The 14,703-nt window shown below is 39.0% G+C and overlaps 1 protein-coding gene across 1 annotated transcript in view; it reads left to right on the top strand.

Moving 5' to 3' along the window:
* Positions 1-14,703, top strand: part of TWSG1 (twisted gastrulation BMP signaling modulator 1) — a 61,412-nt gene that overhangs the window by 21,730 nt on the left and 24,979 nt on the right. Inside the window, exon 2 of the mRNA XM_008052199.2 lies at positions 4,035-4,134. Coding sequence (XP_008050390.1) covers positions 4,035-4,134 — 100 coding nt within the window. The remainder of the gene's footprint in view (positions 1-4,034; positions 4,135-14,703) is intronic.

The following is a 14,703-nucleotide window of genomic DNA, read 5'->3' as shown; positions in this document are numbered from 1 at the left end:
TGTGACAGGGTATGCCGGTGCCATGGGAATAACGCAAAGATATGCAAAAGTTGAGCAAAATAATTTACTATCCACTTTCCACAGACAGAAAGAAGGCCTAAGAAAGAGAGCGTGGCTTGGGTACAGGGGGTATTAAAGATTTGAGCTTTTATGGGGAAATAAGGGATGGGTAAGTTTCCCCAGAAGCTGCGTTCTTAGGCATCGCCAACATCAATCAGGTGCCTTGGGGTTGTCAGAGCAACCTGTATCTTGTGATTTCAGGCAGGGGACTGATGGGCAGTCATCGAAAGTTGATCACAATAGAGTGTTAGGTCAGCCTTACTTCATGTACCTGAAAAACAAATTGCCAAGGGGTTACAAGCAATTATTCATTTTACCTAATGGGTTTTGTGAACTAATAGTCAGTGACAGGCTAGAACTATTTGTTGCTTTAAGCATGACCGAGCTGGGCAGACTACCCTGACTGTTCTCTAATTTTTTACCTAAAACTTCTTGAGCTCTTAAACCTTTCATTTCAGATAAGGAATACTCAACCTATATAAGCAACTAAGATAGTAAAGGGATATTTTCTGCATATGATATAAATTAATTTTTTTAAAAAGCGTTATTTCTTGTGACTAAGTAGTAACCTTTATATATATATATATATAATTATCAATATCCTTAGCCAGGTGTGGTGTGGGATGCACTCCAGCCTGGGCAATGGAGTGAGACCCTGTCTCAAGGAAAAAAAAAAGAATATATCCTCTCACTCCAAAGACAGGACAGACAGGTTTTTATGAAGAAAAAAGTGACAAAGTATAGCTTTGTCTACTCTGTTTTTCTAGATTTCCAATTAAGTTTGAGTTTGTCTGAGTGAAGCATTACCAGTTTTGTGGTTAAGCATATATACTTCTTTTTTTTTTTTGAACTGGAGTCTCACTCTATCACCCAGGGCAGTGGTATACTCCCAGCCACTGCAGCCTCGACCTGCTGGGCTCCGGTGATCCTTCCGCCTCAGCCTTCCGAGTAGCCGGAATTACAGGCACACACTACCATGCTCAGCTGATTTTTTGATTTATTGTAGAGATGAGGTCTTGCCAAGTTGCCAGGCAATCCACTCACCTCGGCCTTCCAAAGTGCGGGATTACAGGCTGAGCCACCGAGCCCGGCTAAGCATATATACTTCTAAGTAAGTTTCTGCCCTATTAGTAGTTCTTCTTTTTCTAACATGCCCAGCAAAGTTACCCAATGTCTGTATCACATGAATGCAGTCTGAGTATATAGAATTCTACACTACTAACATATTATAATTTGCATACATTGGTCACAATTATACACTCACATTAAACTAATGAACTAGTTAGAAAATAGTACAAGTGCTGGTTTTTTTTTTTTAAGTTGAGGTCTCACTCGGTCGCTCAGACTAGATCGCATGCTCATGGCTCACTCGTAGCCTTGACCTTCTGGGTTCAGGCGATCCTTCTACCTTAGCCTCCTGAGTAGTTGGGACTACAGGTACTTGCCACCACGCTTGGCTAATATTTAACATTTTTTTTGTTGAGATGAGGTCTCACTATGCTGCCTAGGCTGATCTTGAACTCCTGGGCTCAAGCAGTCTTCCTACCTTGGCCTCCCAAAGTGCTGGGATTATAGGTTTGAGCCACTGTGCCCAGCCAGGTGTTGTTTTGAAAGTGTTGTATAAAAGTTATTGGAGCTTTGGAACAAAAAAAATGAATTAAAATCAGTGTTGCAAACAATGTCATGTTAGAGTGATAGGCTGATTCCAATAGCCTAGAAATATAATAAGATGAATTTAATAAGGATAAATATGCCCTTTGTTGAAGTTTTAAAAGCACAGTACTGATATAGAGAAACAATGGTTGATATAGCACTGGTTAATTTTTTAAAACATATATCAGTAGTGTTCAGTTAGGTCTTGGATTTTTAAAATCTTACTGAAATCAGTTATTGGAATAGTTTGAAAATACCACCACAACTACTAATAGCATATTGCTTTCAAAAACAAACTAATTTTAGGCTACTTTAATTTTTGAAAGGGTGTCCAGAATCAAGGAGGGAAGAGGTTTGCTCTGTTTCTTGGCTAGTTACATTGTACCCTGAGGACGATGATGCTGATTGTTATTATTTATGATCACTACACTTTCAATTCATGACAAAGCTAATGGTAGGGTGCTATGAGTTAACATCATGTCATGAGGGAAAGTTGTAGAAACTATGGGAGAATTCTATCTAAAATGAACAGACAAGAGAATAAAAGATAACTGTTTTATAACAGGGCTTTTTTGGTTGGAAGTAACTTAAGCCTACACTCCAGTTGATAAGACTATCTCAAGAATATTATCTTCAACTGATAAGAATATCTCTAAGAACAGGAAGTGCAGCTGGCCTCACAAAGGACTAGAACCAAGAACTATAGCATTATTAGAAATTGGAATGGAAAATTAGAATGGCTTTGTTGAAGAGAAATTCTGTGCGGAGGAGAGGGAGCCTTAAAAGAGCAGGTTTCCGGGAATCAGGCTTCATTTCAACATATGAAACACTTATTAGAGTTTTACAAGATTGGGACAGGCTATTTTGAGTTAAGTTCCTCATTAGCTGTGAGCTAAAATGACCATTTGTTGATGGGACATTATGAAAGAGCTTCTAGTTTTGGATGCAAGGATGATTTAGTCGATCTGTGAAGTTCCTTCTAAGTCTGAGGGTAAAATCAGTTTTGTCATACATTATTGTCACCAAAATCATAAATATTGATGTTTTTCTTATACATATGTGTGGTGCTCTTTTAAGCCAGGGAGAGCCAAATAAGGTAGAATTTCTGATTTGGGTTTGCTCAGGAATGGAAGTCTGATGGCAAAGGAAGGGCAGGGGCAAGGGCCAAAGGAATTGCCCTGAAGCTTCATTTACAAAGTAAGCTGTATTAGTCAGCTCTCATGGAATAACAAACCATCCCCAAATTTAATCATTTAAAATAACCATTATTTTAGCTCATGTTTCTCTGGGTTGGCAGTTTGGCCTAGATCAGCTCGGTGGTTCAGAGGCCTTATTCCTGTGTCTGTTGTCAGCTACTGGTTGGTTGGAGGCTGGCTGATCTAGGATGGCTTCAGGTGGACTGACTGGTCCTTGTGTCCTTATCCTGGCTTCACATGGACCTGCGCAAAGTTCTTTCTTCCTTTTTTTTTTTTTTTTTGAGTCAGAGTTTCACTCTGTCACTCAGGCTGGAGTGCAGTGGCACACTCATGGCCATCCCAGCATTGACCCCCTGGTCCCTCAGGTGATCCTTCTACCCCAGCCTTCCAAGTAGCCAGAATTACAGGTATGCGCTACCATGCCTGACCTTTGGGCAAAGTTCTTAAAGAGTGGATGCATTCTAGGCTTCTTGAGGCCTAGACTGAGAACTGACATGATGTCAGTACCACCAAATTCTGTTGATCAAAGTGAGTCTCCAGATCGTCTCAATGAAGAGATTCTGGAAATAGACCTTGTTTCTCTTCTTTTGCAGAAGAGCTACAGAGTTATATTGAAAAGAGGGGAGACATGGCGGGGGTGGGAGGAAGGAATAATCGCCACCTTTTTTGTAGGTAACCTATCACACTGTTTTAATACATCACAGGTCAATAAAAATAGCATATTTTTAAAAGATATTTTTATACTTTACATATTGAGAAAATGCATTTCCCACTGCAAGTTGGCTATTTATTTAGATTAATTTAGACAGTGAATCTAATAACTGAAAACTAGGTTTTGTTTTTTATACTGAATTATTTGTTATGAGGTGGTGTTGGGGGGTAAAGTTATGGGTAATATAATAAAATGGTTTTTTGTTCTCAAAATAAGGTAAAAACATCCAAAATGTGTTCAAAATTAAAAGAAACTTGATATTATAGATATTTATGTTCTAACAAATAGTTAATTTTAAAAATTGTGTCAAGAATAAATTACTGTAAATGCAAATATTGTGGGGTTTTTTTACTTAAGCCATTTTACGTATGGTCATTTGGAACTTGAAGATTAAATGGCTGTCTTACTTCTAGGAGCTCTGCCAGTGCCGGCCTGGTGAAGGCAATTGCTCCTGTTGTAAGGAGTGCATGCTGTGTCTTGGGGCTCTTTGGGATGAGTGCTGTGACTGCGTTGGTAAGTGGACATGCAGTGAGATTTCTTAATATTTGTTATCACAGAATCCTTGATTTTAAGATACCTTAAAGAATATAAATGTATTTTATGTATACAAGAAGTATGTGTATAAGATATAGTAAGCATACAAAACATTTTACTTTTACATTTGCTTATATTCAAGAATATTTACATATACATGTAGTATTATTTGTATAGAAAAAAGTCTGGGAGGAAATTAAAAGTGCTTATCCTTGAGAAGTAGGAGTGGGAGGCCAAAGGAAATTATTTTTACTCTTTATTTTGAAATTGTGTAAACTGTTTAATTTTTTATAAGAAGCAGTGTGTGTTTTTGTTGTTTTTAATAAGAAGCATCTGAAAAACAGTCTCCAAGATATATTAAGTAAAAAACCAGGTGCAAAAGCATATTTATAGATTGCAATCATTTGTGTTTTAGAAAGAAAGCTTACATGTGTAGGAAGAAATGCCCATAATCTTTTCTCTGACCTGTTAACATGCTTTTATTTTTTAAATTCTCAGTTCAAATATCTCCTTTTCTCAGAAACTTTCCTCATTTGACTGAACAGAATTTTCCATGCTTCTGTCAGATTATTTATTGCATACTCCTTGAACTGTTGCTTTACATGTTCTTTCAATAGAATATAAACTCCATAAGAACAGGGATATTTGCATATTGATCTTTTTTACATTAATTTCCATCTTTATCCTTTTTTTGTTTGTTTGTTTGGTTTTTTTTGAGTTGGAGTCTCACTCCGTCACCCAGGCTAGAGTGCAATGGCACACTCACGGCCACCCCAATATCGACCTGCTGGACTCCAGCAATCCTGGCTAATTTTCGATTTATTGCAGAGACGAGGTCCCGCCAAGTTGCCTGGACTGGTCTCAAACCCGCAGGCTCAGGTAATCCACTCACCTTGGCCTCCCAAATTGCTGGGATTACAGGCTGAGCCACCGAGCCGGCCTAATCTCCATCCTTATCAAAGTGAAATAAATGCATATACTTTAGAAGTTAGATAAAACAATCCCATTTCATTTCACTTCTTTCCAATCCTTTGATCCTGTTCCCAGAGACCACCACTTTCTTTATTTTTATTTTCATTTTTTTGAGTCAGAGTCTCACTCCATTGCCCAGGATGGAGTGTAGTGGCATGCTCACAGCGTCAACCTGCTGGGCTCTGGCGATCCTTCTTCCTCAGCCTTCCAAGTAGCTGGAACTACAGGCGCATGCTACCACGCCTGTCTAATTTTTTGATTTATTGTAGAGATGAGGTCTCACCAAGTTACCCAGGCTGGTCTCGAATCCCCGGGCTCAGGCAGTCTTCTCGCCTCAGCCTTCCAAAGTGCTGGGATTATATAGACTTGAGCCACCACACCTGGCGGAGACCACCCCTTTCAAAGTGTTGTATTGCTTCTATAATTCTAAATAATGTCTTTATACTTCTCTCTTGATTCTGTGATTTTAGAAACTATCAACTGACTTCCTGTTATGATGGATAAGGATTTATTCTCTTATCTCTAACTTCCCAATATGTAAATCAGTGTTTTCTTTAATAATCACTTTTTTTTTTTGAGTCAGAATCTCTATCACTTGGAGTGCAGTGGCGCAATCACAGCTCACTGCAGCTTTGTCTTCCTGGGTTCAGGCACGTGCCTTGCTAATTTTTTTATTTTTTGTAGAGATCCGGTCTTGCTATGTTGCCTAGACTGGGCTAGAATCCGTGGGCTCAAGCAATGTTCCCACCTTGGCCTTTTAATGTGCTGGGATTGTAGGCATGAGCCACCATGCCTGGCCAATAATCACTTTAATAAATTAATGTTACATAATAGTTTGATACATAATAATGGAAGTACTCATTTATTAAATGAATTATCCTATTATCTACTTTTTTGTATTTTGGATGTACCTCTTGAGACATTTCCTAATCTTTTTTAGCCCTTGTATTAATTTTTAAAAATTTGACTTCATTTTTTAATTTACAAAAGCCTTTTTTGGGGGAACATACTTTTCTTGTTTCATACATAAGATATTTTTCTTCTCTGTCTGAGGGATTATTAATTGTAGAGTTGTTGCTGTTGAAGTTTTTCCTTCTATTCCTTGCACTGTTTCTATTTTCTCAAATGTCTGGTGACCCTTGGCCATGTATCCCTATATAGAATTTAGGTACTCCAAGCTGGCTTATGGACAGGGCATGGAATCGATTTTGCCTCACTAAAAGATAGTTGGAGGATGAGCTGCCATGTTCATTGAGGAACCCTCTATTTCATGTCCTTTCCCTTTGGGGATTTACAGCCTTTTCAGAGAAGGAGCTCCTAGTTTCCTGCCTGGAGTAGGGGTGACGTGAGGGGTAGTAGCCTGGCTGAAATGTTCTGGGACCCTGAGGGGTGAGGTCACAGTATTCACTAGGCATGATTTTATTTACTTTCCTTTTTTTTTTTCCATCCTCATCTCTGCCTTCTGCAATTTTTGGTATTCCAACCAGAGCTTCTTTGGTTTGATTTTTCTAGAGAATAACCCTCTCATGTCCTATAGTTGTAGAGGAAGAGAGACAAGGTCCTGAATGCATAACTATCCACAAAATGGGGTTGCCTGTGCCACACCTGGGCCTTCAACCCCTATGTCTCTCCAGGGTTCCATAGTGAACGTGGCTTGTGAGGAGACTGCTTAGTCAGCTACCTTTAGCTCTTAGGTTCTTCAAAGACAGAATTAGTATTTTAGTTTCTTATTTTTCCTTGCTGTTTTGTAGTGAATTCTGAGAGAATAGGTGCGGAAGTGTCTTTTCCTCTGTCCTCTGGTATCCATCTTTGTATCCCTAAGAGCTAGTGTAGTGTCTGGTACAAAGAAGGTACTCGAATGTTTATGACTGTCAAATAAATGAGATCTTGCTGTATTATTCACCCATCATGGACAGTGTAGTCTATGCCCTTGATGGCTAAATTTTTATTATGTTAGCTGAAATAAAAGAAGCTTTGAATTATTTTAGAGCATTAACTGTAAATTAATAGGTAGAATGAAAGTAAAGAGAAAATAGCCATATCAGATGCCTATTATACATGCACAAACATTTAATTTAAACATGGATGCCAAAATACACAAACACACTTTAACATTGCCTAAAATAATGTGTGTGTTTGTGTGTATATGTGTTGGTGAGTGTGAGTGTATGTGTGTTATGTTTGTGTATGTCTTAACTATCACACCATGATGATGGTGCTATTCAGCTTCTTTCAGGAAAAGAGTTCTGCCTTTTTTTCCACTGTGGAAGAACAGTTATACATGTTCACATCTTTACAATTTTAGAAGCAACTGGTGTGCTTCTGGGAGAGGTCTCACTCACATTAAAAATACATATATAATGTTGTTTACCTTTAGAGGTTGAGCAGCCAGTTTTAAACTTGGAGTCAATTCATAATGTACCTTTATGTTTCATTTTAAATTTAATTAATCTTTCTACTTTCTAGGATAAAATCCAGATAGTCCAATCCCTTTATACAGCAGTCCTTTTCCTTGTAGCCTGCTTTCTTCCAAATTGGCGTCCATTATGAACCTGTGGCTGTTCCTCCCTCCCATGCTGAAACAGGCCCATACTTTTCATGGGTGGAGCACAGACATTTGGGAGGACCCAAATTAGAGTGCTGCCTTCCTTTCCTTCTGTGGACTTCAGCACATACTTTATCTAACACATTTTCTCCTTTGACTTTTTTTGTATAAGAGAATTAACGTCTCTTTTCTGATTTTCTCTTTCAATAAGAGTAGCGACTATAGTTCATTCTCATCTTACTGACCAACATATCCTTATATTCTAGATTTTTTGGATCCTAGATCTCTACCCAGGCTCTTTTTTTTTTTTTTTTAACTGTTTTACTTTTTCAAATGTGTACAAAAACAGAGTATAGTGAACTGCTATGCCTCTTATCCACTTCAACAGTTACTAATATATTGCGATACTTGCTTCATCCATTTTTCTGTCGATCTGTCCATCTCATTTTCCTTTCCCAAAACTCTTTTGGTTTGCTGGGGTATTATAAAGTACATCATTTCACTACATCCCCAAAGTGCTTTAGTTATGCATCTAAAAAAAACAGGGGCTTTTCTTCTATAACACAATGTCATTACCATACCTAATGAAATTAACAGTACTTCTTTAATATCTTCTAATACTCAGTCCACTACTCATATTTCATTGAGTGACTAAATGTTTTTTAAAGTTGCTTCACTCAAATCAAGATCCAACAACATTTTTTCTACTGCATTTAATTAATTATGTTTCTAGACTTCACATTATTCTAAAATAGTTTATTCTCCTTCTTTCCCCCATCTTTTAATAGTCCATTGGCTTTTTTTTTTTTTTGAATTGGGGTGTTACTCTGATGCCCAGGCTGGAGTGCAAGGCTCACTGCAGCCTCGACCTCCTGGGCTCAGAAGATCCTTCTACCTCAGCCACTGGAATAGCTGGGACTACAGGCAGGCGCCATCACACCTGGCTTATTTTTAAATTTCTTTTTGTAAAGACAGGGTCTCACTTTGCTGCCCAGACTGGTCTTGAACTCTGGGCTCAAATGATTTTCCTGCCTCGGCCTCCCAAAGTGCTGGGATGACAGCATGAGCCACCATACCCAGCCAGCCTCCATAGGCTTTTTAAAGAAACTAGTTATGATGGAAAATAAGCCACAGTCTGGATTTGACTCATTGCTTCCTATGTTTATTTAAATTGTTACTTGGTCCTCTCTATTTCCTATAGGCTGGAAGTTAGATATAATGACTTTATTAGATTCAGGCTCAATTTGGAGGAGATGGGTACAGCAGTACAATGTACACTGGAAGGCAAATAATATCTAGGTGTCCTGCTTTTAGTAATGCTAAAATTCATGGGTTCAGATGGTGAAAGTCTTGATTACATCATGGTAAAGGTCCCTATCAACCTTTTACCAGTAGTTTCACCTTTCCTTGATGACCATTGCCTGAATTGGTTATTTCATTAGAAGCTGTAAAATAGTCATTTTCTATTTTTATCATTACTTCTGCAATTATTAGCTGGGGTAAGTCTGTGTAAGAGGACTTTCCCCCATTCACTAGGGCCCTTTGTTTACCCTGAAATAGAGGATAAAAACAATGCAAGATATAAGTACTTAGTTTTTTCCCTTTATCCATTTTCAGAGTATTGGTTTTATACTCCATCAAGGTTAATATGTTTTGTTTTGCTTTTTGGTAGGTTTCATTTTCTTTTTAAATGTATTATTAATTTATGGCTTTTAAAAAATCTAGTATATTAGGCTGGGTGTAGTGATGCATGCCTGTAGTTCAGCCTACTCAGGAGGTGGAGGCCAGTAGATCACTTGAGGCCAGGAGTTCGAGGTTGCAATGAGCTAGGATTGTGCCATTGAACTCTGGCCTGGGCAACAGAGTGAGATCCTGTCTCAAAACAAACAAACAAAAACACCTGGTATCTTAATCTGTTGTTGTTGTGACTTTGCTCAAATTGTTAGTGGGCAGAGCTAATTTTTAAGTAGCTAAAGGGGGAGAAACTTTGAGTTTGTACTAGTATTACCAATTTAAATTTAAGATTATAGGTCTTTATTGCTTTTGATTTTATATTTATAATTCTTTTATGCTGAAATGTATGCTTCTTAACATTAATATAATTACTTTTATGCCTTATAGAACATCAATTAGACTATTAAATAAAAGTTTAGATTGTTATATCCTTGAATATATACCAAAGGTGTAAGCCCAAATACTGTCCAAGGTCAGTTAGAATAATTTTGAGTGGTTATGTGACCAACTTGATATAAAGTTAGATTCATTTGTTTTCAGTTTTTAGGTTATTTCCTTTTGATTTATTTTTGTATTTTGATTATGAAAAGCATTTCCATAATTGAAAAAAAATGTACATAACAATGATAGACAGTCCATTTACATCTTTGTCACCTCCGCTCTATTCCCCTCTTCAACTATAGTTAAATTAATCACATAATTTATTGTTCAAACTAAGATACTTTTGAAAGGGAAACCAGAACAATGTGCTAAACCTAAATTGATCTAAATTTCTTGCAAAAATTGGGACATATGGTTTTCATCCTACTTATAACCATTTTTATCTTTTGATTTGGGGGTCTCACTCTGTCGCCCAGGCTGGAGCACAGTGGCACAATAATGATGATCATGGCTCAGGGCAGCCTCGACCTCCTGGGCTCAGGCGATGCATCCACCTCAGGGTTGGAGTAGCTGGGAATACAGGCACATACCACCATGCCCAGCCAATTTTTTTGATTTTTTTGTAGAGATGAAGTTTTCCTATGTTGCCCAGACTGGTCTCTAACTCCTGGACTCAAGCAACCAGCCTACCTCAGCCTCCGAAAGTGCTGAGATTATAGGTGTGAGCCACTGCACCCAGCCCATTTTTAAAAACTTTAAAGTAAGCATTTATACTTGTTATATAAAGCACTCATTTCTTACACAAAAACATTATGTTCCTTGCCTTTTCGTTCCTATTTTCTTTCTCTTCTTTTTTTTTGAAACTTAATTGAATGTCCTGGAACTTCTTCCATATTAATATCATTTTTTTGGTCAGCTACATTTTTTGGATAATATCATTTTTGGGGTAAAGCCCCACTGTGGACTGTTACACTTTATATAGTCATTCATCCATAGATATATATGGGTGGTTTTACCATTATAAGTAATGCTACAGCGAATAACTTCATGTAGACAGTCAGTTCTGTAATATTGCTAAATATTATCAGACTATCCTCCAAGAGGGTTATATAGTTTACATTTCCACCAATGCTTTGTAGCTCTGCAGTGTTCACTTATTTTGACATGTGTTTCCTGAGACCCACTCCCCACCACCACTCTATATGATGATGGAAAGCAGAAACCAATGCAAAAAAACAATTGAACACACACACCACAGATACACACACACACACCAAAACAAACTGGAATAACAGCAAAGTGAAACAAAACAAACAGCAACAACAAAAACACCAAGAAAACTAAACACACACACACACACATATGCCTAGCAAAAAATGAATAGAGAAGAAAAACAGAAAGACCAGAGTGGGGAGGGGAGGAGGGAATTCAGGTTGAACTCACACACATATTTTGACACACACCTTAAACTATAAGAAATGAAAATAAGAAAAATCCAGAAGAACAAAAGAGCAAAAACAAACCAACAACAACAACAAAATTGAAAGGTGAATACTCAGTCATTCACATACACACATAAACAGAAAACGACAAATAAAAGAAGAAACAGGAAAGGGTAAAAAGTTTTGGGGGGATGCAGATCAATCCCTTACATACACATTCACGCACAAAGAAAAAATATTTTAAAATTAATAAAGTCAAAAAAATTTTAAAAATTAAAAAATTAATTGAAAACAACAAAAAAGAACCTTCCCTCTGACTCCTCTGTGTCTGAAGCGGCGAAGGAGGAGGGGCAATGGAGGTAGGTAGGGCTGCAATCCTCCCCTCCCATTCTTGTGTAGTCTGGGAGATCTCCTCTGGTAGGGAGGTATGGAATTGTCTCTTCCCCAGGCATGTACTCGCAGTGGCGGGGGGGGGAGGGGTGCCCAGTCAGGCCTATCTTGAAATGGAGTTCTCCTATTGCGACTGAGTTGAGGCCCAGCTGTGTGGGTTTGACGTTCAGAGGATTGCTGGAGAGGAGGGGGTTTGGGTCAGCCCCGGACTCACCACTGATCTCTTTGGAGTCCTTCCTCATCCTTTTCTGGCCACACCCTTTGTCCCGCAGCTGGATCAGGGTAGGGGGTGGTGCACCTGGAACTCAGCAAACGTCAGGTCCCTCTGAAGTTTGTGCTTTCAGGATATACCTTCTGGGTCACGATCAATTCCTGAGTAGTCTGCCAGTCACAAAGATTGGGTCCGTTGCTCTGTGGTGAGCTAGTCTGAGCACTTTCCTGCCCCGCCTTCAAGATGGTGGTGAGGCGCCTCTCTTGTCCTCTTTCGTAGGGCTTTGTTTCTGGACTCCCTCCACAGCCCCTGCTGCCAGTGCCCTGCCAGGCACTGAAGTAGTGAGGCAAAACCAGGAGCCATCATTCTCTCTCTGCTGCATTGGTGAGGGAGAGCCTGGGGCGATGATCCCATCCCATCACTCCTTCTCCTCCCCCCCCCCCACCCCCCGGCTTTTTTGCAGAAAATCTTTTGTCCGTTTAAAAAAAATAATGGTGCTCGGCTTCTGTGGCTTGGGTTGAGCCAGGGACAAAGCACAGAAGCTACAGCACCAACTGTTGTACCAGGGGCCTCGCCATTTGCTCACAAACCCCCACTTAAACAGTCTCTCCCAGCATTTTCTTCCCAGGGAGGGTTTGTTGATTTAAAAGAGAGAGAGAGAGAGCGCGAAAGAAAATGGGGCTTAGCTTCTGTGTTCCGGGATTCGCTAGGGTCCAAGCCCAGCAGCCGCGGCACCAGCCACTGCAGCAGGAGAGCCTTGGCCACTAGCTCCCTAGCCCTCACTCAGTCAGCCACTCACACGCCCACTCACTCACCAGCATGTGCACAAAATTTTCCATACGCTCACTCACACCGGGACTTGCATAGCCCAACTGGCTCGGCCGCCGTCTTTCCTACCCCCCTATAGTTTTCTGTGTTGTTTCTTTACTTACATTTAGCTAATACATTTTGAACTTATTTTGATTTATATGTTATCTATGGATCCAATTTTTTATTTTTTAAACAGCTACCACTTTTTAAATGTTATATTTTAAATCATAATACTATTTCTTTCAAAGTATATCTTTTTCCTGATAGAGATATCGCTTTTATAAGTGCTTTGCTTTATTTCTGGATTTTCTGTTTTATTCTGTGTCTATTCATGCATCAGTACCACACTGTTTTATTTACAGAAGTCTTATGACATGTTTTAATGTCTAATAGAGCTGCCCTCCCACCATTGGGCTTTTACCCACAGTATATTAATTTCAAGTACACATATACCAAGGTCAGTAAGAAGATTCTTTTCTTCCCTTTGGAACTGCAAGTGTTCTCTGTAAAGGACTTCCCAATCAGACCTAACTCTTGAACACTGATTTTCTAAGACATTATTAATGTATTAAGCAAAAGAACACTGACATTACTTTTCTTAATTATGCTATTCTATTCTGAGATATTCTCCTCCAAAAATTTAAAAAACAGACCCATTGGCTATTAAGTTTTTATGGACTTGAAATACTCCTTTTTGTATTTGGGTCTGGTATCAGACTGCAGTTTTAGGATAATATGCAACAAAATATTTGGGTCTAACTGTTTTGGGGGGAGGGTTAAAGTCTCACTCTGTTGCCCAGGCTGGAGTGCAGTGGCACACTCACGGCCACCACAGCATTGATCTGCTGGGCTCAGGCAATCCTTCCACCTCAGCCTTCCAAGTAGCCAGAACTGTAGGCACATGCTACCATGCCTGGCCAATTTTTTGATTTATTGTAAAGACAAGGTCTCTCCAATTTTCCCAGACTGTTCTTGAACCCGTGGGCTCAGGCAATCCTCTTACCTCTGCCTCCCACAGTGCTAGGATTGCAGGCTTGAGGGGTCTGACTTTTTAAAAGGAACCACTAGCCAGAACAGCGACTTGTTTTATCTAAACTAAATAGCTCCCTGTTTTGACTTCCATTCTTTTTTACTTGCCTACTTGATAGTTTCTGAACTCTAATTCCCATTTTATGGCTAAGTTCTGATTTTAACCCCTTAGGCTGGTTTTGCTTGTTCTGTAATTTAATATAAATAGAATCGTACATTTCCATGTAGTAGCTTAAAATCAATTTTAGAAAAGCATCAAATGATGCATAGTTTAATAATAGACTCTAACTGCATTAAGAAATTATAACTTTGATATATGTTTATTGTGCATTAAATGTTGAATTCTGTGGCAAATGTTAAATTATAAGAAAATATTAATAACTTATGCCAGTGAGCAGAAAACATAGCAAATATTTCCAGCGCACCAGTTACTTCTGGTGTTTCATGTTTAGCATATCATGAAACACCGGAACTAACTGGTGCGCTGGAAATATTTGATTCCTTCTAGTTCCAAGGTCACTTGTAGTACTTAGTAGATTGGAAGCATCATAAGCTCCAAGACCAGGCTGGGAAGCCTGCTAAAAATCTGCTTAGCCGTCACCACTTGTTGGCTCATTTTACCACACCATCTCACAGATCCCAAACCTTACCCTGATGAGTGGAGGCAAGTGTCACAGGGAAAAAGCTAAAGTAAAGCTAAAGTCAGGTATGTGGCAGTGCCTACAAAACCAAAGGAAAATGAGATCAGACAGCTCTGTTCTAGGAACACAACCCTTATACAGGCTCTACCACCCAGTGAATACTTCTTGTTAGGCAAATTCCCTGAACTCTGACTTTAAATTCAAGGATATGGTTCTAACACCAACCTTGATGGGTCTTGGCATCTTCCTTTGGTGACATCCAGGCTTTTGTTATGATTCTGTCTCCTGTTTCAGATCAGATCGAGGGGTATCCTTTGGCTTCTACACAAAATTGGTTTCTGTCTTGCACATTACCTTTCTAATATTAAGGAACAGATAGGTGCTATGAGTTCA

Source organism: Carlito syrichta, unplaced genomic scaffold, assembly GCF_000164805.1.
Source record: "Carlito syrichta isolate Samal-C Ts95f unplaced genomic scaffold, Tarsius_syrichta-2.0.1 Scaffold261545, whole genome shotgun sequence".
In the NCBI taxonomy this organism is placed as follows: domain Eukaryota; kingdom Metazoa; phylum Chordata; class Mammalia; order Primates; family Tarsiidae; genus Carlito; species Carlito syrichta.
The sequence above is the reverse complement of the archived record's forward strand: the minus strand, read 5'-3'. Positions and strand labels throughout refer to the sequence as shown.